At 38.4% G+C, this 23,966-nt stretch overlaps 2 protein-coding genes across 7 annotated transcripts in view; one reads left to right on the forward strand and one right to left on the reverse strand.

The window, feature by feature from the left end:
• NDE1 (nudE neurodevelopment protein 1) overlaps window positions 1-18,399 on the forward strand; it is a 34,698-nt gene extending 16,299 nt beyond the window's left edge. For 2 of the 4 annotated variants that reach the window (XM_007498608.2, XM_001374858.4), the window contains exons 2-9: window positions 2,749-2,878; window positions 4,062-4,215; window positions 11,536-11,684; window positions 11,913-12,049; window positions 12,912-13,091; window positions 13,958-14,049; window positions 15,445-15,596; window positions 16,537-18,399. In XM_007498608.2, the coding sequence (XP_007498670.1) occupies window positions 2,793-2,878; window positions 4,062-4,215; window positions 11,536-11,684; window positions 11,913-12,049; window positions 12,912-13,091; window positions 13,958-14,049; window positions 15,445-15,596; window positions 16,537-16,630 (1,044 nt within the window). In that variant the 5' untranslated portion in view covers window positions 2,749-2,792 and the 3' untranslated portion in view covers window positions 16,631-18,399. Of the gene's footprint in view, window positions 1-2,547; window positions 2,668-2,748; window positions 2,879-4,061; window positions 4,216-10,196; window positions 10,379-11,535; window positions 11,685-11,912; window positions 12,050-12,911; window positions 13,092-13,957; window positions 14,050-15,444; window positions 15,597-16,536 lie in introns of those variants that run through there. The other 2 variants (XM_056806195.1, XM_056806196.1) reach the window with 2 other exon arrangements.
• A 347-nt stretch (window positions 18,400-18,746) lies between these two features.
• MYH11 (myosin heavy chain 11) overlaps window positions 18,747-23,966 on the reverse strand; it is a 134,361-nt gene continuing 129,141 nt past the window's right edge. For 2 of the 3 annotated variants that reach the window (XM_001366001.5, XM_001365941.5), the window contains one exon: window positions 18,747-19,502. In XM_001366001.5, the coding sequence (XP_001366038.1) occupies window positions 19,370-19,502 (133 nt within the window). In that variant the 3' untranslated portion in view covers window positions 18,747-19,369. Of the gene's footprint in view, window positions 19,503-22,696; window positions 22,730-23,966 lie in introns of all 3 variants that reach the window. The other variant, XM_007498607.3, reaches the window with a different exon arrangement.

Consider the following 23,966-nt stretch of genomic DNA (forward strand, 5'->3'; position numbering starts at 1 on the left):
TTTTAGCTGCCCAGGTAATAACATTTTTTAAGAGTTACCAATGACCTCTTTTCTTATAGGGATACATATCATTTTAACTTATTGAGTCTCTTTTTAAAAAAAGGTTTTTTTGTTGTTTTGTTTTGTTTTTCTTTTTTCCCCTCTTTTTTAATTACCTTTTGATGATTCTCTTGAGTTCTGGGCTTGGACATCAAATTTTCTGTTCAGATTTGGCCTTTTCTTTACAAATTTTTGGAATTCTTCTATTTTGTTGAATGACCATACTTTTCCCTGTAAAAATATAGTCAGTGTTGCTGGGTAGTTGATTCTTGGTTGTAGACCTAGTTCCCTTGCTTTCTAGAATATTATATTCCATGCCTTTCGGTCCTTCAATGTGGATGCAGCCAGATCCTGCGTTATCCTTACTGTGGTTCTGTGATATCTGAATGACTTTTTCTTGGCAGCTTGTAATATCTTTTCTTTGGTCTGATAGTTCTTGAATTTGGCTATAACATTCCTGGGTGTTGTCAGTTGGGGATTAAGTATAGGAGGTGATCTGTGAATTCTTTCAATATCCACTTTTCCCTCTTGTTCTAGGATATCAGGGAAGTTTTCTTGAATAATTTCCTGTAGTATGATGTCCAGGCTTTTTCTTTTGTCATGGTCTTCTGGTAGACCAGTGATTCTTAAATTGTCTCTGCTTGAATGATTTTCTAAATCCTCTGTTTTGTGAATGAGATGCTTCATATTTTCCTCAATTTTTTTCATTCTTTTGGTTTTGTTTTATAGTGTCCCGCTGCCTTGAGAGGTCACTTAATTCTAGTTGTTGTATTCTGATTGGATTTCATCCCTGGCTTTTTGGTCATCCTTTTCCTTCTGGTCTGATTTTCTTTGGAGGTCATCTTTCATCCTCTTTAGCTCATCTTTCATCTCCTTTTTCTCATCTTTCATCTCCTTTGCCTCATTTTCCAGCTGGTTGATTTTGGCTTTCAAGATACTATTTTCTGTTTCCAGATGACTTATCTTAGTTTTTAAGTTCTTTTCCCAGTTGTCTTCAGCCTCTCTTAATTGTGTTTTGAATTTCATTTTGAGTTCTTCCAAAGCCTGTATCCAATTCCCTGGGATTTCTAATTTTTCCTTTCCTGATCCCTCCCCCTCTGTTTCGTTCACTCTTTGCTCGTTACCTGTACAGAATCTGTCTATTGTAATTTCTTTCTTCTTTTTCTGTTGTTTGCTTGTATTTACCCCTTACCCCTTCTTTGCTCCCCGTATTTGTCTGTGCTCTTGCTCCTCTCTTTTTTTTTTTTTTGGTTTTGGAGCTTTCTGTCAGTCTCCCCTCTTGGAGCTTTGTCAGATCTCTTGGTACAGTCTCTGGGGGAAGAATGTTGGCTTCCCTGCCCTCTGGAAGCTTTTGATCAGATTAAGTTCAGCTAGGTTGGGCTGTATGTGCTCTGAGGCCGAAAACTCCTAGAAGGCTGGAGCCAAATGGAAGGTCTCAGCCTCCCAGGCTCTCTCCAGTTTTCTCCAGCTGCTTCCCTGCTGCCTGCATTCCATGCTCTGAGCCTGGCACAGCCCTGTCCACAGGGTATACCCTCTAGATCAGTGCCTTTGCCTGCCCAGAGGTTCCTGTCCTTGGGAGAGGCCATGCACTCTGGGGGGTAGGGAACCTGGCCTCCCTGAGCTCTGAGGACTCCTGATGGGATTAGGTTCAACTGGGTTGGTCTGGATATGCCCCGAGGCAAAAACCTCTGGTGAGACTGGAGCCAAATGGAAGGACCCAGCCACCAGGGCTGCCAGCTCTTCGATCTCTCTCTGGCTGCTTCCCTGCTGTCTGTATTGGATGTTCTGAGCCTGGCACTGCCCTGCTCACAAGGTACACCCTCCAGACCAGCACCTTTGCCCACCCAGAGGTTCCCGCTGCCACTGAGGGCTCAGCGCTCTGGGTTGGGGGGGAGGGGCCCTGGGAACTTCCTTCTGCCTTCCCCTTAGACCCAAGTGTTCTCAGATTCCGGCTTTTGGGTGGCGTACCTCTTGAATTGAGTCCAGAAGGAGGGTTCCCCAGCTCTGTCCTGTTGTTAAGTTTGAATTTCAGTCCCCTAGGAGCATTCAGTTTGTGATTGGTAAGGAAGGGTTTTCAGAAGTCTGAACTTTTGCTGCTTCTAAGCCGCCATCTTGACTCTGCCCTCTTTTTTTACATTTTTAGCAAAACTCAGATTTCAGAAAGACTGCTAATAAGAGAAGGGAAGCTGTGGAGGAGATACAAAATATATTCCCTCTTCAAATGTGGGAGGAGAGAGGGAAATAGGTGATAAAAATGTGAATAGGTAGAGCCTGAAATGAAGAGAAGCAGCAGATAATTGCCTTGAGAAGAGAAATGCTAACAGAAAGTATTACCCTAGCAAAATCGAATTTGCTGATCATTAATAAAAGTTCTAAATATTAGCTCCTATAATGAAAATATTAATATTTTGTATGCCCTGAATATCCTGGTGATTGCTAGATTTTGTTTTGTCTTACTTTAATTATTATTTCCCTTATTTTTTGCGTGATAATACTTGTATAATCCAGACAGAATTGCTTCTCAGCTCAGCTCAGGGAGAGGGAAGAAGGGAGGAAGACTGTGGACCATATAATTTTGGAAAACGTGGAAATGTGTTATTAAAATAAAAAATTTAATAAACAATAAAAGTAAGTATTCTTTTCCCAGTATCTCTTAGTTAGAACTTTTGGGCTACAGATATGTCAAAATGTTTAAATCTTTTTTTATAGGTAGTATGCCTTGAAAGTAATAGCTCTCTCCTCATATTCTTACCATGGAGGACTTGGGTAGGAAGACTTTCAGCTCTGAGGAAGAAGAAACTAGCTACTGGAAAGACTTAGCTATCCAATATAAGCAGCGGTAAGTTATTCAACTTTCCATTGATCCTGTCACATTGTCTCTACCATATTAACTCCTTGTAGACTGGCATAATGTAGATAGAATGCCGGACTAGGAGTCAAGAAGACCTGTGTTCAAATACTGCCTCAGAGAAGTACTAGTTTTCTTGAGCCTGAGCAAGTCATTAACTTCTCTGGCCCTCACTTTCCTTACCTATAGAATGAGTGAGATTGGACTTTGATCCTTAAAATTCCTTCCAGCTCTAAATCTGTCATTCTGTGATTCTTTAACTGCTACATTTAATATCCCATAAATTCTGAAAATAGTGAAAATGAGCTATCCCCAGTATCATGTCGTAAGCATACATAGTGTATTGAAAAGAGCCCAGAATTTGGTGTCAGAAGACCAGAGTTTAAATCCTATTCTTGCCATTAAGTAGTTCTGTAACTTTGATTGAGCAAGTTGCTTAGTGTCTCTATGTCCCAGTTTCTTGATGAGTATCTACCTTACATGGCTCTTTTGATGAGAAAATAATGTATTTTGTAAACCATATAGGACTATGCAAATGTCAGCTCTTATGTTTTCTGAAAAGCAAATCTTTGTGAGGGGAAAAAAGGATATTTAAGACTTTGTTTCTTTGGTAGTCTCTGGCTCTGGGTTTGTTTTTTTTAATGGTTTCTCATTATATTATGACCTGTGGCAGCCTGATATAAGAAAAGCCCATTGGCTCTCAAGTCACAGTATCTGGGTTCAGATTTCATCTCTGATGAGTTAATAATCCTGGGAGCCTTCTTTTTTTTATTTATTTTATTTGGTCATTTCCAAACATGATTCACTGGAAACAAAGATCATTTTCTCCCTCCTCACCACCTCTCCCTCTCCCATAGCCGACGCACGATTCCACTGGGTATCACATGTGTTCTTGTTTCGAACCCATTTCCATGTTGTTGGTATTTGCATTAGGGTGTTCATTTAGAGTCTCTCTCCTGGGAGCCTTCTATGAAAAGTTTTATTCTGTAAATTATGATTCCCTTTTACTTATTTAAAGACATTTTTAGATTTGATATTATGTCATCTCTTAGATTTCAGGTATCTTGGACAAGAGGTTAGAGAAAAAAGGAAAAATAAAAGATGAAGGTACTAGATTATTCCACAGAATTCTGGGCATCTGCATATAAGTTGGTTGTTGGGAATTCTCTTTTAGGGCAGAAAATACACAAGAGGAACTGCGGGAATTCCAAGAAGGAAGTAGAGAATATGAAGCTGAGCTGGAGACCCAGTTGCAACAGATTGAAACCAGGAATCGGGATCTTTTGTCAGAAAATAACCGCCTTCGCATGGAGCTCGAAACAATTAAGGTAAGAAGGATCTGACCATAGGTCTCACTGGGGCACCAATTTTTATTTCAGAGGGTTGTTGGTGAAGTAGTCCTCCTTATCCACAAGCCAGAGGTGGTGTAAGCTGAAGTCCCATGTTGTCAGTTTTGGCCAGTGGGTTGGTTTGCTTTTCTTAACATTTCTTTGTTACAAGGGAGGGTTCTGTTGAGTGGTGAATCTTGGAGGGAAACAAAAAGAAGCATCAGTTAAAAAAAGAGAAAACGGAAATCTCTTGCAAGTGTTAAAGGAAAGTGAGTATTTTAAGTGCACAAAGACACACTGGTAAGAAGAAACCTGGCAGATACTGGAGATATAAAGATCCTGATCTTCCTGAAACAGAGGGTTTGTTTTGGGTGAAGATGGGATATGGGTAGCTAGGACCTGCAGACTGTGTGCCCTAGACAGCTGACTCCTTCACTTTCAGAAAATTATGCCCTTACTTGTTACTTTCCACTTGAGGCTTTGAACCATCTGCACATGCAATTTAATTTACTCCAAAATAAATATGTACATGTCCCAGAGAGCAGAATTTCCAGCTTGAAGAATCGTGTTCATTTATAAAAAGTAACATTGAATAGTGTTCTTTGGAACTTGCCTGGCCTATGGCTAGCAAACTCCCTCCTAATTTAGAGTCCTTAGTTTAATTATTCAAAACACCTTTCTTCTGCTTATTCTCTCTGGTCCTTCATTCTCTTCCTCCTCAGCCCTTTCCCTTTCTCTAGTCTATGTCCTGTTCTATTATCCATCCTATGGAATGGCTTAGATTTTACTGTAGACATACATTTCTTTGATTTTCATTTATATACCTTTGATCTTAAACTTTTATTTATATACCTTTGATCTTAAACTCAACAGACACTTGGCTCTCCTTAAAAGATACTACAATCCCAGACACCTCTAGTAGTGGGTATACCTTTTCCTCTGGGTCAGGAGGAAGAGTAGTTTGTTACAAGATTTTGTTCCTTACTGCCACTTTCAGTCCCTCTCTCTGATACTACTATTCCCTTGTGGATCTATTCATCATCTGTATCATCCTTCTAGTTTCTGGTTTCAGTTAATGGCTAACTCTCATGTTATTCCCCCTTCTTTTTTTTTTTAAACCCTTACCTTCTGTGTTGGAATCAATACTGTGTATTGGTTCCAAGGTAGAAGAGCGGTAAGGGCTAGGCAATTGTGGGTCAAGTGACTTGCCTAGGGTCACACAGCTGAGAAGTGTCTGAGGCCAGATTTGAACCTAGGACCTCCCATCTCTAGGCCTGGCTCTCAATCTACTGAGCTACCCAGCTACCCTCTCCCCCTTCTTTCTTAAGGAGTTTAGTAACTGGCTCAACTAGGACAAAACTATAGAAAGTGTTGGACTTAGAAAGAATTGAGTTTAAATCCTGTCTCAGATACATCTATCACCTACATGACTTCCTCAGCCTCATTTTCCTCATCTGTAAAATAGGGGTATAATAATAATAATATGTATTATTATTATATATTATATATATTAGTAATTTATAATTAATAATAATAAAATAAAATAGCACATACCTCAAAGGATTATTGTAAGCATCAAATGAAATAATATATGTGAAATCCTTAGCGCAAACCTGAAAGTGCCATATAAGTACTAGCTCCTGTTACTATTTTTTTTAAACCATTATTTGATCTTACCATTCTTTCAAACTTTGAACATAAATCTCTTTTTTATAGCTAACCACTCCAAAAGAAGGCCATTAATACTTGTTTTTCTCTACTTATTCTCCTTTTGTTTAATTCTCAATTCATTGTAGTCTGGCTTAAAAACCTCTTACCACTCAAGTAAAACTGCTTTTTCCAAAGGCATCACCATATTTTAACAGCTAGATTTGGTCTTCATCCTTCTTGGACTTTCTGAAGCAGTTGACTGTTGACTACATTCTTCTTCTGGCTGTCTTTCCTCCTGCTTTCATGACTCTTAGTTGCTTGCGTTTTCTCCTATTTTTGTGCCTGCTGTTTCTCAGTATGCCTTGTGGTGTCTTTATCAGTGTCTTGTCTCCTGCTATAGGCAAGGTCCAGCTTCACTCAAGACTCCAGGGGTTTCTGACAGGTGGTGAACAGTCAGTCAAGAAAATAACAAACAGAAGATAGCTGTATATGTTACGACCATGGGCATGCTTTGTACCTGATAGCTGCTCTGCCATCCCCAGGCCTGATGTTTATTTTTATTATCCATTTTCTTGATACACAGATACATTACCCAACACACATGTCTAAATAGAGATAATTGGAAAAGTGATACATTAACTTCTAACAAATCATTTGATTAACATTCTATATTCTTGTATTGTGATTATAGATTATTGACAGCATAAAGGTTTCACACAAGATAAATGATTTCATCACAGGTGGCTTAATTTTCTCATTACCCTGTGAGGAGTTTTGAGATTACAAACAATCAAGGAAATTAACTTACTACTTTTAATAAAAAGAAATAATCAGACAATTCAACAGTCATATCATTGAGGTCGAAAGGTACTAGGAACACAATTCAGATTTAATATTAGACTGATCATTTTTCAGGGTTTACTAGGGAGTTTCTCAAGGGGAAGAATCAAGTCACTGAGGCATGATGAAGCTTGGTGTACCTGCACGTTTTGTATGGGCCTTTATGATTGATTTGAATGCTGACTTCATGAGAATAAGTTTCTGTGAGTTGGAAAGTTCTGGGCTTGACTTGTAGCTGTGGTTTTATTGGGAACTATATACCTAAGTAAAAGTTAACCCATGGTAGTCTTTTGGGATTGGGTTTGAGGGTCTGGTCTTTTGGTGATGTTATAGAGAAATAGAATATAGATATTTTGCTCTTGTATTATTCCGTCTGAGGTTAGGGGGAATAGCAATCATGTCAATTCCATAGGTAAGGGATATTAATGAGAGAGGTCATACAAGGGGGACTAGTGGGCAATCACATCTTGCCAAAGGCCACTCTGTGGCCTCCTTAGCTACTATGAGTGACTTTGTCAAGACATCATAGCCTGATGGCTCCCAGCAGTCTCCTAACCATGTTTTAGGGCCTTTCTGTTCTGGGCCCCATTCTCTGCTTCACTACCTTCTTTGGATGTTCTTATCTCATCAGTTCCCATGGGTTAAGTGATCTCTCTGCAGATAGATAACTCCAAAATATGCTTATCCATCTCTAATTTTTCCTTTGTTTCTTCTTTCCTGCCTCATCAATAATAAATCTATCCTTCTTCCAGACTAACCTTTTTTGTTGAGGGGGTCACTATCCTTCTAGTAATTTGGGTTTGTAGCCATGGAATCATCCTTAAATCTGCCCTTTCCCTTGCCCCTCCTTACAAATTAGGTGCCAAACCTTGTCAGTTTTATATTCATAACTTCTGTTCCTTCCATTCTCTCCTCTCTACTCATACAGTTCTTATTCTCTCTCACTTGGACTATTGCAACAACTTCCTAATTAGCCTTTCTGTTTCTAATTTTCCCAACTCCAGTCCATTCTCCATACAGTTGCTGAAATTGTCTTCATAAAGCACCAATTTGACAGTGTCACACCCCTGCTCAAGAAAGTTTGGTGGATCCCTTTACCCTTAGGAAAAAACACAAACTTCTTGTTTACAGCTTTAGAATTGGAAGGGACCTCAGGTCACTAAGTCTAAACTAATTTTATTTTATTTTTTTAACTTTTACAAAAATGTTTACTTTGAAGATATAGCAAGAAAAAAGTACAAACATTTTCCTCAACATCTCTGGGACATATCTTTCCCCTATACTACTATTTCAATCTCTTATGGGGAAAGGAGGCTCAAGTCTTAGCTCATTGGTCCCACGAGTTTCATGTCCAGTCTTTGTTAAATCTGTGGAAGCAGGGTTCCCAAAAGACATTCAGAATATTGATGCTGAACTAGCCTACTTGGAACACTAGGTTATGTTAAAATTTATGGTTGGACTGAGTATATTAAATTGGTCTCCAGGGATTTAAATCCCAAAAAGTTAAAATGGAATTTATGGTAGTTTATTTTACAATAGAGGGGAAATATGAAGGAAAAGAGAACAAGGAGAGACAGAGACAGAGACAGAGAGAGAGGAATAGGGCTTGCTGGCCCAAAGGCCCAAGGCTTTGGATAGCCAAGGCAAAGAAAAGAGATCAGTCCCTATCACTCACATGACCAAAATGGAGAAACAGTCTGAGCGCTCCTCTCCAAGCACCAGGCTCAAACAACCCCCTCCCTCCACAAAGGAAGTCCCAGCCTCCTCAGCTCTCCTCTACCTCACTTCCTCTGTCTCACCTGTGCCAATGGTGGCTCTAGCTTAACCTAGGACTGCCCGAAGGTCTGTCCCCTTTGCACATGTCTGTTGAAGGCCATATTCTCAAATAATTAAATCTTGAGCTTTTCTGCAGCCCTTCCTAAATCCTGTTACCCTGAGTAGGGTGGAGATTGTAGTTTCCAACACCTGGTTCTGTCATTCCAAGTATCTCTATTGTTATTGATCAGGAAATAGCCAAATCCCATCCTCTAAAGAATGGTTTGAACAGGGTTGAGTAGTTTTGAAATTCACATTCTGACAAAGGCCTCATTTCTCAAATATATAAGGAACTGAGCCAAATTTTATAGAATACAAAGCATTCTCCAATTAATAAATAGTAAAAGTATATGAACAGACAGTTCTCAGATGAAGAAATTAAAACTATCAATAGTCATATGAAATAATGCTCCAAATCATTATTGACTAAGAAATACAAATTAAAACAATTCTTGAGATACCCCCTCATACCTATTAGGTTGGCTAATATGACCCAAAAAATGGGGGGATGTGGGAAAATTGGGACTCAAATACAGTTGTGAACTGATACAATCATTCTGGAGAACAATGTAGAACCACACCCAAAGGGCCATAAAACAGTGTACACTGATCCAACAATACCTTGTTCTGGGTATATAGCCCAAAGAGAGCAAAGCTAAGGGAAAAGAACCTACTTGTATAAAAACCTTTATTGCTGCTCTTTTTGTAGTGGCAAAGATTTAGAAACTGAGGGTATTTTAATTAATTGAGGAGTGACTGAACAAGTTGTGGTAGGTGGTTGTGATGGTATACTATTGCACCATAAGAGATAAGGAGCAGTATGAGTTCAGAAAAAACTGTAACTATTAACATAACATTATAGTTATATGAAAACTGATTAAAAGTGAAGTGAGCAGAACCAGGAGAACATCATACTCAGTAATAGTAATATTATGTGATGATCAACTCTGAACTAAACTATTATCAGCTGGTATGAGGAAATTGGAAATACATATTGCATGACAGCACTGGTATAACCTATATCAGACAATTTGTCTCTTTGGGGGAGTGAGGGAGAGAATTTGAATCACAAAATGTCAGATAATTATTAAAAATTATCTCTACATGTAATTGAAAAAATTCTTTTAAGTTAATGTCAATAAATAAATAAATGCTTGTTAGATAGATTGGATTTGCTCCTTCTAGGCAGCTGCCTACCATGCAAATCTCTAATCTCAACTGGTCAAGTTAGATTTTGAGAAGCTGTGAAATTAGAGCAGAAAGAAATTTGAACATGATGAGGTAACCAACAGGAAATCATTGCTGTTGGTTCTTAAGCAGAGTAGTAAATATGAGCCCAAACTGCATTTTAGGAAGATGAGTCTTACAGTAGTATACTAGATGTTTTGAAATAGCAAGCATCTGAAAAAGGAAAACTAAATGGCTGTTACAGTAATCCAGATGTAAGCTAAATTACTGGTGCTGGATAAGATACTAACTCAAGCATGAACGGTTATATTACTTAGACTGATCCCAAAAAGTCAATATTGGAGACTATATCAGAATTTAAAGGTGGAACAAGTAGAAAATATAGGGAGAAGTGGAAATAACTTGGAATTTTTTTAAACCTCTATACAAAAATACCATCAACAAATACTCATTTGTAAATCACCTTATAGAAACATTCAACTGAGACTGATTTCCTGACAATTGACTTATTCATCACAAGTTGAATATAAAACTGTTAAAGGAAGAAACAGAGAATCCATTGATAGCTGAATCAGCTGACAGTTTATTATAATTAGGACAAAATGAAAGCTCAACTTTTCAGCAATATTCTTTCATGTTCATCCTTTCAAAAGAGAAAAGATTTAAATATGTAAGTATATAGAGAAGTGTGTTACAAACCTGTGTTATTTCAGGACATTTGTTTGAAGGAACATCAGCTGTCTAGGACATACTTTATAGTTATTCAATACCCTCTGTTTCCCTAATATATGAATAAAGACTAGAGAACCACCCATTAAAATAAAGTGAGATATCATCAAATCTTTGGGAACTCAAATATGAGCAGCTTTGTCATAAGGGAGTGACATTAGCTTGTGCTTCCTGGTTTGCTAACTTACTGAAGTGGAGATTGGTTAAGCTGTGTCTTTGCCTTTGGCCAGGAAACTGAGCACCAAAGGGAACAAAAGCATTAAGGATGTCGAATGGCTTTTCTCTCCTCACAGTGTGAACAATGTATGTTCTTCAGATGTTCTTTCACAATGGCTCTTTCCACAACTCTCTGGCCCATTCATCATTACATCACCTAAAACACTCCCAGAGACTGACTCATATTTGTTTCTGGAAACAGCTTTGTCAACAGAACAGAATAAAGAAAAAAAATGTTATATTTTTAAAATTAAATTGAATCTTTGTCCTTCCACATAAGAAGTCGGTGGTTTTTCCATTTTAGCAGTGATTTCAGGATGACTGCAAATTACTTATCATGGTTATATGGACTTTAATTAGAAAAATTAAAAGGCAAGTCTTTTATTTTGTTTGGGTAGGTATCTTGTGAAATTTTAAAAGGAGAAAAGTAAAGTGGTCTCTAATTGAGCTTATCAAATATATCATATGACATGAAAAGACCATTGAAGGAAAGGTCAGGGAGGATCTATGTCTTACTTTTATAAGGGATTACTTAAAGCATGCCAAAAAGGCAAAGGACCTTCCAAATTTGGATATTCTAGAGGTCAAAGAAAATTCTTAAATTCCTGGTGCTTTATTGGAATATTCTGGAACAAAAGAATAGAAAAGATATTAAGGAGAATATCTTCTTTGCTAATGATATTTGATCTAGACAAATAAAATACTTAGTGAAATAGGTCATTGTGGTCTTCATTTATTGGTTAAACTGAGAGAGGTTGGACTAATTGTATTTGGATAAGCTACATAGTAGTAATTGTAGGATCAACTTTTACAAGGAAGAGAAGCAAATGGAATATTTCAGAAATGTTAAATCTTTCAAATGGCATTGGTTTAATTTCTCAGGAAAAGTTTGAAATGCAGCATTCTGAAGGTTACCGACAGATCTCTGCATTAGAAGATGACCTTGCACAGACCAAAGCAATTAAAGACCAGTTACAAAAATATATCCGGGAATTAGAACAAGCAAATGATGACTTGGAAAGAGCAAAACGGTAAGGTGGATAAACAGTTTGATTTTCATATTTTAATCTGTTTTTTTTGTTTTGTTTTTAGGATAGGAAAGCAAAATTATTTCTTAAAAAAAGAATATTTAAGATATAGAAATGTTACTTCTTTGAAGAAAGATATTTGCTTAGTTTCTTTAACCAAGCTTGCTAAAATATTGTCTTCTAAAGAATTGTATAGTGTGAACTTATGGTGTAATTTTTTTCTCAACACAGAGCTACTATCATGTCTTTGGAAGATTTCGAGCAGAGGTTGAATCAGGCCATTGAAAGAAATGCCTTTCTAGAGAGTGAACTTGATGAGAAAGAGAATCTCCTGGAATCTGTTCAGCGATTGAAAGATGAAGCCAGAGGTTAGGGTGGAGATTTATGCAATTTTACAATTTTCCCTAGCGGCCTCAGCCAGTCATCCACTTCATTCCCCACCTTCCCTGCCCCATTCCACAGCATTAATCAGACACTCCCTTTTGCTGGGAAGTTGAAGTTTGCTCTCTTAATGAATGCTCATGCAGACAAAGACTTGTTAGACTGCACATTACTGCTTTAGATCAGGAACCTCACCCTGTTGTCTGTGTGAGAACAAGAGATATTCTTCCATAGAATTTGACTATGGTCCATATGAAACCTGCTGAAATTCTTTTCTCATGTTAGGTTCTGTCTCAGTAGGCTTGATCACTGTGATAACAGTAGTCGGGAGTCTCCATTTCAGGAGAGATCTTTCATCAGTGTTGCCTTTACTTCAAAGGACATGAATTAGGGGCAAGGATGGGAGGAACTGTCCCATTCATGGAGCTCCTACCTGCCAACTTACACTCCTATGTGGCCTAATGGGAATTAAGACAAGTTTAAAATCTTGTCCCTTTCAATTCATTACATGAGGTAAAATCATTAGATTTCAGAGGAACAAGGCACCATGTTGTTCAACTCTTCTGAATTTTCCAAATGGTGGGATGGGGTATCCAAGGTCCCAACAATCAGTTAGGCAGTGCATGGCCAATGCCTGAGCTTGGATAGAAGGAGACCTTGGCATTTACAATCTAGGTTATTTGAAGGGCTAGTAGGGATAGAGGGAGGAATGGTTCTCTATTTGTACTAAATACTGTACAGGTTCTTTCTAGAATTTATCCCTTCAGTTTGTTTTTATCGTCAACATCAACTATAGATATGACAGCAATTTAGACTGAAAGAATTTTTTTTCATCCTGTCCCTTGAAAGACTTGAGACAGGAATTAGCTGTGCAGCAGAAGCAGGAGAAACCCAGGACTCCTATGCACAGTTCATTGGAAGCAGAGAGGACTGACACTGCTGTGCAGGCCACCATGTCTGTGCCATCCACACCTGTAGCACACCGAGGACCCAGTGCCAGTGTAAACACACCTGGATCATTCAGGAGAGGTAAAGGGATGGCGAGAGAAATTCCTAGTGTTTATTGAAAAGAGATCAAAGGGAGGGAGGAGTAAGGTGGTTACCCTGGTTTGTTTTTATATATGTATACATGTATTTAAATGTGTAGGAATGGATGGCATCAATCCAATGTCTGAGGTATCAGCCTTAGAGAAGAGCTGAAGTAAAAAGCTGGTTGGGTTCTGAACATCACCCAGGAAGCTTTTTTAACCTTGGCTACATAATAGAGTGAGAATTCAATGAAGTGAATTCTAGCTCTAGTGATTCCACTGATAAATTGTATGGCCCTAGCAACCAAGAATTAATATTTGAAGAATAACTAGTGAATGTCCACTGCTGGAGAAAGAACTTGAGAAATAGAAATAGGAAAGACATAAGAACAAAAAAAATTGTGTGGCCCTGTCAAGCCTAATAATTTGACTTGTACATCATATTTTGCATCTATAAATAGTCATAGAATTGCCTGAATTCTAGAATTTTGCTGAGATAACTCATAAAGATGACTGTGAAACACTTTGTATTTATTATCTAATGTTAACAGGTCCTTTTAATACAAATACTTGGTCATTCTAGAATTTGGTAGTATGTATTCTGGGCTTCCTTGGAAAAAAATTTTTTGCCATGTACTATACAGGACCTCAAGAGTTACTCACAGAACAAATCCTAAAGTGGTAGAATGTGGTTGTGAATGATGATAGAAAATGTTTGTTGTATTATTGTAGTATAGTAGAATTGGGAGCCATTCATAGTGAAAATGCAAACAAGAATCTGGCAGAAAGCTTCTCTGCCATGTGTTGGTCTAGGGTCTTGGAGCTGCATAGTGTTTCTAAGAATCTTCCCCTTCTCCATATTGTAAGGCCTAGACGACACTTACGGGGGCACTCCTCTCACGCCCGCTGCCAGGATATCTGCACTCAACATTGTAGGAGATTTGCTTCGGAAAGTGGGGGTAAGATTAGATGGCTTTTGTTTGTTTTGTATGGCCTCGTCCACATGTCGAATTCAGACAGATCAGTGACACTCCGGTCGAGATCTGTTAATTTATTGATAGAGGAGTTGTATGAATTTTGTCTTTGGCTCTTTGTGCAGCAGAACATGACACTTTGATGTGTTGTCTGTATTTGGTTAAAACTGATCTCTTTTGAAAGGTTGAATGATTTAATATTGAAAAAACTGATCTTTGTGTGTTGTCTTCCCCCATTTCAATGTAAAGTCTTAGAAGGCAGGAACTGTCTTGTTTGCTTTTATTTGTATCTCCAACACTTAAGCAGAGAGCTTGGCACATATTTTTACTTAACTTTAACAACTGAGCTTCTAAAGAGGAAAGGTTAGTAACATAATCAAGAGGAATTTCATCTTCTTTATATTGTTCCCCCCTGACACTCCTACCTGTGTACCTTAGGCAAGTCATTTAAATGGTCTAGCTTTAATTTTCTTATCTCGTATATGAGAATATGTTGCATCTATTGATGTCGTTGATTCCTTCCAGCCCTCAATCCATGAATCTGTATATTCTGGAATAGAATTCATTTAGAACTCTGTGCTTTCAAACTAAGACATACAGTCCTTTCCCCAAAGTGGCTGTATGTCATGCTGGAGGATCTACCTGGATTATTCTTCCCAAACTATCTTTTTAAAAATGTCTAGAGATTTACTTAATTCTGGAAAGTTGAGAGCTACTTTGAGGCCATATTTGTTTCTCTTTATTTCTCATGCCCTTAATTTCTTAAAGAGAATATTTTAAAAGGTCAGGCAGAAAATTTGCTTGTATATGTTTGGTATTCACTGTAAGGGAAGCTTTACTCTGGGATTAATGTAAGCAAACTTCATAATTATAAAAAAACACTACTTTGAAGGCTACAGAATACAGAGTTTATCCTATTTTCTTATGTACCCACGTTTGACTTCATGGAAAGTTGGAACTAAGTCCTCTTATGGTTCATTTCAGTTTTCTTCTTTAAAAAGCCTAATTTCATTAAAGTTATCTACTTTCCAATATATTGAACAAAGTTGAAAGTTTCGGCACCTGCTGATGTCTGTGCCAAGATCTGAGACTCACTTGATGCTATATTACCTTTCACAACATCTCCTTTCATGGGGCAAAGCCAGCACCTGTTTGGAATTTAGTTTATATTTGCATGTGTGCCTATGTTTAAAGGCCTAAACAAAAACTCCAGGAGTTCCTGAAGGTCTGGTTGTATGGCATGTTTCCTCAGAACTGAATGAGAGGGCAATTAGGGTTCATCACTTTGTAGAAAGCAGTTAATTTTTGAAATCAGGTCTCTGTAATTAACTTGACTTCCATCCTTGTCTCTAACTCAGAGATGAAAACATTTCTCTTTAGGCATTGGAGTCCAAACTTGCATCCTGTCGAAACTTTGTATATGATCAGTCCCCAAACAGAGCAAGTGTTGCATCCTCAGGGAGAGGGATCAAGACCCGAGATGGCAGCGACAAACGACTGAACAGCACCAGTGCGCCTTTGGGAGAGAAAGGGTTAGTATTTTTTTGCTATGGTTTCCTTGCAGAGGCAGGTGGAACAAGTTACTGGTTCCTTTGAAATAAAAAGTCTGCTTGCTGGGCAATGCCCTAGAAGCAGTCATATCCCTAGTAATCTTTCATGACTCTTCTACCTCTCACTGACCTCTCTGAAAAATTAAGAGAACCCTCTGAGAGCACATATTATCTTTCCTGTGTACTCTTGGGAACTGATTTGAACAATATCTAGTCTGGGCAAATCGCTAATGAGATGTTCATCTTATTTTAATATCCCATAGCATTGGCTTGTCACAACATTATGAGAATTCTGCACTAGTACTCATGTCAACTAAGTCATTTGTTCAGGAACTTACTGTATATCTTTTTAATTTCAAATTCCATTCAGTGTCTCTTGGAAAAATATTTTATTTTTTCCAGGAAATTTTTCAGGAAATTGATATTTAACTGGATCAGATAAGATTACCAGACCTAGTCACTAGATCTGGAAATACTTAGCTGTCCCAATCTGTTTTATTTGTGTGTTTGTGTGGTTTTGTTTTTATTTTTAATAAAGGTTATCAGGAGCAAGTTCTGGATTCATGGAGTTTATTTGGAAATATGTTCACCTTTTCAGACTAAGCCAAGTTTCTCAGTGGTCTCTGTTAGGCAAAAGTAACTGGGAATTTGGGGGGGTCATGCCACTATGATGTGAGAGCGATTGCAGATTTCTTCTGAATTGTTAGAAATCACTGTTTTTAGACAGTTTTTGGAACCTGAACATCTCCTTAATCCTAATATATTAAACACTAATCAGAGGCAAGTATAATCTCACCAATAGAGGAGGAAGTAATTGCATAATTATTGGCCTTTAGATTCTGCTGCTGCTTATTTTGTGTGTCCTAGTGTAAACAAATTATTACCTACTGTATTTATAACCTGATTTGTGTTCTGTCTGAAGGTTAGGAAAACGACTGGAATTTGGAAAGCTTCCTTCAAGTATTCCATCACCGTCACTGCCATCACCCCAGGGTGTAGTCAAGATGCTGCTTTAAGAATCAAGGCATTGAAGACCTTGGTGTTCTAGTTTTGTTATGTTTGAAAAATCTTTAAAATTAATTTGAATGAAATAACAAACAGGTCTAGTAGTTACCTCTATGCATTGTGGACCAAGGGTAAGATGTGGGGAGCTGGCCTGCAGGCAGAAGTTTTCTTACCAAATGTAGTTTGGTGTTGTCACTTGTTTATTGTGAAAATGGCTCTAACTTAATGGTGGCCAAATCCCTGGCCAACTCAGATGTCATAACTGGCTTTATAGCCAAGAGCATGTTTTACTTGGCATCAATTCCCCATATATGTGTCTGTAGCTCCTGATGCCTGTCTCCGTCCTTCAGAGGGCCCTCATCATTTAAAATACACTACTGAGAGTGATCTATTTTGTCCAGAATGGAACTTCTAGTGCTGTATACGCTTATTCAGAGATGGTTTCATTTAAGTTATTTCTAGGAATACAAGGAAGTATTCCTATGGAATACTTGTTTTAAAAAAGGCATAAATGGTACAGGGCTACTCCTGTTACCTAGCCAGAGCTTTTTAACCTATTACTGAGTTATGTAGGTATTTTATCCGAAGACTTTTAGTCCACTTCCAAGCTAAATTTCATTTTGACCAAGGTCAGTAAAAGTTGGTTATTTTATAAGTAAATTGTAACAATTGACTGAATCTACTTGCAGGTGTTGGTTTCATTTTCAGGTTTCAGGAGGCAAATTGAGGCAGGTCACCCCCCCCCCCCAACTACCCTCCCCCCCCCAATCAGGTAATCTATAAAAAACAGGCTTCATTCAAAGACAAATTTGAATTACTCAAGACTTTCTTTAAAAAGGCTCTTAATGGAGCTTGCTTGTTTTGGAAGGTTTCCTTTCCATCAAGGAAAGACTGATCTCAAGAATGCTTCAGACATAGAAGATTCTATGTATCTGCAATATTCCTCACTGCTTGTTTGCAACACCTTTTCTGTAACTTCAGCCTGGATGGGGGAACCACACTTAACTTCAGGGGCATATTCTCATCTTGATGAATCAAAAGCCTTTGTTTTCATGAGGACATCAAAAATCTTTTGAGTTGGGAATATGGCTTTAATTGCTACTGAAATTATTCAGTGGAAATTTTTCCACTGTTGTTTATTAATCTAAGAAATATTCTAAACTTGTATCAGAAAAAGTGCTTTATTTTTCTAAAAAAAAATTTTTTTTTGTCAAGAGAAGGTAATGCTTTAATTTGTTTTATACTAAGCAATAATTCCAAGATAGTTATGTAATGCCTTTATACATAGGTGCATACCCTGGCTAATGTCTCTACAAAAGGACAATATTGGGTGAAATGACTTTATGGGGAGTCAACTAAGTTTCATAGAGAAATATTATAAATAGGCAGTCAGTCAAATGATGTTACAGTGAGGTTTAGTGACATTATCTCAGTTTGGCTATAATTTATTAAGGATTTGATATTGTAAAGTGATAATGTTTAGAGTAGCATTATATGGGGTATGCCTTTATATGTTCTTTGTCATGTGGTTTAAAGCCTTGTTTTTTTAACCAAGGAAATGTGTATGAATTATCTTTGAAAAAAATCCTTTCCACACAGGTAGCCTTTTTAGAAACATGTTATTTCAGGTGATGGCACTGATAAAGGTGTGCTAATATGCTATCATTTTAATGGGTACTTTTTACTTCCTATAATGGAAATGAGTTGTCCTCGGTTTCCTTCTCTTGAATCTACCATATCTGGCTGAGTCAATGTACAGAATAAAGTTTGTTCTTAATAATATGTGTGTGCAAGCTGGTCTTTTGCCATCTCAATTCTGAAGGAATCCATTGCCACCCCATAGTCTGAGACACACATATACTTCAGTGACATTTGAAATGATGCTGGTCACCTGAGTTTAGAAGGATTCTTAGAAAAAAATTAAGTACCATCTCCCTCTAAAACCCTCCCTTTTTTGGGTAGTTTTGCTTTAGGCCTAGAGTGATCTTCATTGACTGTTGGTGTCGACTTCTCACTGGACTCACTGCTCCCAAGCAGCCTCTCAAAGTTTATTTTACCCCGACTCCTCTATTTTCCTTGGAGTCCATGGAGGAAATTCCCCAATAAGAAAAATCCACTGCATTCTAGTGATTTATAACCTTTTATTAGTGAAAGTGTCCATAAGCACAATCAGGGTGCATATAAAACAGTGCAACGTTTCTGTTTTAGTAGTTTGAGCAAATTATTTTGTTTTTAAAGTGTTACTAATGAAGGCACTTAGTTGTTGTGGTGAACTGTGCATCAGAAGTGTAGTAACCAGAAACAAAAAAAAACAACCCCCCCTCCCCAACAAAGGCATATGCAAAACAGACAAAGAGTATGCAGTTACAAAAAAGATGATGGGGGCAGGATCACCCGATGTGGTGACTGCATCCCCATTTCTTGTAAACTAAGGCTCATCTGGGTTTAAAAACTGCCAGTGATTCAATCCTGTGGTTGTACTTTCTAAAAATCTCAAAACATTTGCACAGTTCAGGAGGGACAGAGAGAAGGCACACATGCATGGCACATTTCCTGGTCAGTTTTTTTTCTAATTTGGTAACGACTGAACATTTCAATATATTGCCTGATGACAGGACTGTGTTTTTAAAATCATTGCTTGTAAGAGTGTTTGTTGAGTGTCTCGTGGTACTGGAACTGAAAACTGATTTAGACTGCTAAATATTGTCCTTTGGGGTACCTGGCTGCAGTGAGCTATGCAAGCAGAGTATTTATTCACTGGCTTTGGTTCCATTGAAGTCTGTATCTCTGGCATCTATTTCTTCATCTGAGCCTTCTGCATTTTCAATCACTCTTCGGCCTCCAGATCTTCTGGGAGGAGCAAAAGATGTCTCATTTCCTCGCCTGTGCATTTTGAGAAAATAAACATCTTTTAGAAAACAAATTCTTCTCAAATCTAGATTGGACTAAAAGGGGAAAAACAAATCAAGATGAGAGTACAATTTGAATTTAAAAAATCCAGAAGGCTTTTTCAGGTGTAGATTAGATCATTTAAGTTAGCCTGAACATGTCTGTTGTGCAAGTCTAAGCTATATCTTAAGCAGAAAATCTGGATTTGGAAAATTGTGATCATCATGTTCCTGTCTTTTTGTCCTTTAAAAGAAGGGCAGTTCTCCATTAAAAGAGAAGGATTAGTTTAGACTTTTTTTTTTAAATGAAGGTAGGGTTCTCTATCCTTAGGAAGTCCAGGGCTAACTTCAATCCCATAGTAGGTATTCATTCCTTTCCTTCTTCAAAATACAGTGTTATCGATTTAAAATCAGGTAGAAGAGGGGCAGCTAGGTGGCTCAGCAGATTGAGAGCCAGGCTTAGAGACTGGAGGTCAAATCTGGCCTCAGACATTTCCTAGTTGTGTGACCCTGGGCAAGTCACTTAATGCCCATTGCCTAGCCCCCACCCCCTTTGTGTCTACGTTATTTGGAGGAGGGGAGGGAAGCAGATCCATATTCAATTTTAACTTTGCTAGGCTGAAAGAAATGATTTAAGTGAGATGAGCCTGCAACTATTGGGAAAGATGAAGCAACAAGGGATGCCATTTTTACCCAGCAGAGTAACTGTACTAGTGGAAATTCATTTAGGTGTCTGAGAGGAAAGTTATTCAGCTTAGATTTTTATTTCTCTGACCTTAAGGATTGGTCTTGCTCCCTTGTCGGGATCTGAGAGCCAAGTATGTCCCATAAGAGAAGGCTATCTAACACTATCCTTCACGCCACCATAGCTTTTAGTAGACATGCTGAGGGCAAGAGAAGGCCACAGTATTTGTTTCTGAATCCCAAAGGAGCAACTCTATGGAGAGCTAAGATGATAGACAGAAGCAAGGTCCTCTATTTCATGATCACTGAGAACAGTAGCAAAGGCCGGATTGCATTAGAAACATCAAAACGCTGGTTTCTAAGGGCGGCCAGTTTTTGGAAAGGGCGTTACCCAGTGGGTAGCAATCATGAATAAATAGTTAAAGTTGTATCATGTCATTGCAGAAGACCAGGTCAGCTTCACTTCAGGGGCGAGTGGTTAGGCCTGAAAGACACCTTTCAACTTCAAAGGGTCAGCAATAACCTACAGGCCGACTATTACTTTGGTCTTAAAAGCTTCTGTGTGTTCTACTTAGACTCTCTTAAAGCTTAATTGTGGAGGATAGTATTTCCCAGCCCTTTCAAGTTAGTGGCCTACCGATGAGTGATATGGGGCAGAGTGACCTAAATAGACTTTCCTAGAAATAACCCTTCTGGGTGTGCATGCATACCTATGTACCCGCTTTCTACCAGAACTACTGCTATAGCCTTCATGCTCAAAAGTTGAGAGAAGGGAGAAAAATAAGGTAGTCCAGTATAACATAGACAACTCCATGTGTTGGGTCCTAGCTAAATAATTGAGAAACGAGTATTTTAGGGAAAATGTTGACCATCCTACATTTTAAAAATTTTAGGGACAGCTGGGTGGCTCAGTGGATAGAGACCCAGACCTGGAGATGGTTAGTCCCTAGTTAAAATCTGGCCTCAGACACTTCCTAACTGTGTGACCCCAGGCAAGTCACTTAACCCCCACTGCCTAGCTCTTACCACTCTTCTGCCTTGGAACCAATACTTAATATTAATTCTATTTAAGAAGATAAATGGTTTCCTGCCTTCTGTTCTAATTCCATTCCCCAAAAGAAACCTTGTGACCTAGAAATCTCTGTTGTGAAGAAAGTATTTTCAAACTCTAGTGCCAAGGATTGAGTTTGGGATTATATTATGAGATAAGGGAGGCCACTTAAATGTTTTATTTAAGGGCTTGGTCCTAGGACAAGTGAAGCTGAGTAAGCTTCCCCAGGAAAAAAAGGAACTTGCTTTAAGGAAGAGAGTACTTCTGGGAATATCCCTTCAGTATCCTAGGCCAGTTTCACTCCAGTGCTCCCTAACAGGTGGCAGTCTTCTCTTTGTAACAAATCAAGGCCTAGGCTTGCAGAAATAAGTTCCTGGCTTCATTAAAAAAGAGAGAACTGCTCCTTCCGTCCTTTCCACCCTCTCCCCAAAATGTGAGCCCAAGAGCTGCGTCTGGCAAATGAGTCAGGATGGTTCCTCAGAATTAGAAAGGGAGATGTAAAGCTGATAATAAAGAGCCCTTGCTGAGACATGATTCAGCTTTAAATATTTTGGTGATAGCAGCAAAGCAGAGACTGCCCCAAAGAGAAGATAGATGCAAATATTACAACAAAAGGGTTATTTGGCCTCTGAAAGGAAGCCAGGGGGTAAACTCAGTTTGCAAGTGACAATGGGAAAAGACAATTAACCTTTTCTGGAGCTTACAAGTTTCATCTCTTCCAAAAGACCTCCACAAGCATCTTTAATGAAGAGCTCTGCCCTATATGACATGAATGCATTGTTTCTGTGGTTTTGAAAAACACCAACATGAGGATGGAAGCTGGTCTTGCAGTGGCTAGCCTATTTTTTCCTGTATCTTACACTGAGGAAAGTGGCCATTGGCAGCTAGGAGATTCTCAAGCTTCATGCAGTTCAGGCACTAATAAAACATTTTGGTGATTGCTTTTTTTTCTTTCCCTAACTTCGATGCTGTTTGCAAAAGCATACCTGTGAGAAAACATTGGTTGTGGTCTCCACAAACATAGCTAGTGCTTTGTGATTTAGTGTGATTAATGAATAGCCACATGGAAACAGTTTTCCATACAAAATAAAAAATACATCAGTGGCAAAATATTGATACTCAATTTTCTATGTGTTTTTAAGGGTGCAGAAGACTACATGCAGATAAAAAACTCCAGCAATCCATTCAGTGTACAGCTTCTCATCCTTAAGAATTAAGTACTGTTCTGGTGTGAAATCACATGCTAGAGTGTTTCCTAGAAGTTGGGAAGGAAAATGGGTCAAGGGATAAAGTCTCATTGTAATATTTGTCTCTTGGGATAAAAGACAAATTGGTACCAAGATTTCTAAGCCTTCAGATTTTGCAGGAATCTCATGGAAATTTGCCAGGGCAAGAAAAAAGAAAATGGAAACTTGGTACAACAGAAATGAGCTGCAAAGCTGAAGGCATGGTACCTGGTAAGTCATTGCGAAGGTTCCTGTGGACCTCTGAAACAAAGAGAGAAGAGTCCCTGGTGGTTACCATTGGAAAATGGGGAAAGATCCATTTACTCATGTAACTTTTCAATTGAATTTAAAGAATTGGGTTTAGCACCTTTCAACCAGCTTTGCAGATACCCAGGTACCTGATGTTTGTGGCAAAGATACTGACTTTAACAAAACTATATGTCAAGAGAGAGAACTAAAATTAAAAAAATAAAAATTTAAAAATCAAAGAAAAAGATTGGGCTCGTACCAAAGCTTTCCTTAAAAAGCTGTATGTTACATCATACTTCACGAATGTCTCACATGACTGCCTACCTGCTCAGACAAAAGAGCATTCAAATGACCTCCTCTGAAACCCTGACTTTGAAACAAAAAAAGCTGAGAAGTTGTAGATCTTCAGTTTTGTCTTCCTGTGGTACATCTTCATCATGCTCATACCCTTTTACCCCAGGAAGAGAGGTAGATATAGATACCCACCATGTAACTGGCAATATGCTAGGGGATGTCTTAGACTATAGAAAAGAGAAGCCTCCTCTAAGTAAGGGCCTCTAAGTAAGGTCTATCCTGCCCAGGAAGGAAATTTCTGTTCTCTTTGGAATGCCGCATTTCCTTGAGAAGCCCAGCAATTCTCGAGGAGTTGACTTACAACCTGAGACTTTACTAGAAAGAAGCCTTTGCTCCATCTCAAAGATGAGGCGAGGCTGCCTTCCTAGACTGGGTGATAGAGGATGACATCGCGGCAAGGCAAAAGAGGTGTTGAGCTTTTCCAAACCATTATTTGATTTTTTTTTTTGTATGAACAATTTTGACTGTTGATTGCTGGTCTTGCTCATGCAGATTGGATGTCTTCTCCCTTTCCCTTGCAAGAGTTTGGTATAAAGCATCCTATGAATGCTCAATGAATGTTAATAAGTTGTTCAGTTGATATTTTATGCCCTAAAAGTAGGAGAGATGGCATGTTGTTTGGTTAGACATAACTAAAGCTGGCTAAGTTCCTTCTAACATTTTAGCCCATAACTCACTTAAAACCTTAAGAAGAAGAGCATAACAACACATCCCAAGACTTTAACTTTGTAATTTGTTTCATTAGCCTGCCTGAATAGCTGAAATTAGCCCCTGTATAATTGAAAATCTGTTACCCTAAAAAAGAACTACATATCCCAAGAGCCCACTGACTTACGAACTTCCTGTAGAGAGAGGATAAAGGGCGTGAGCTTTGGAGGCTTGCTCTCTCTGATAT

Source organism: Monodelphis domestica, chromosome 7, assembly GCF_027887165.1.
Source record: "Monodelphis domestica isolate mMonDom1 chromosome 7, mMonDom1.pri, whole genome shotgun sequence".
In the NCBI taxonomy this organism is placed as follows: domain Eukaryota; kingdom Metazoa; phylum Chordata; class Mammalia; order Didelphimorphia; family Didelphidae; genus Monodelphis; species Monodelphis domestica.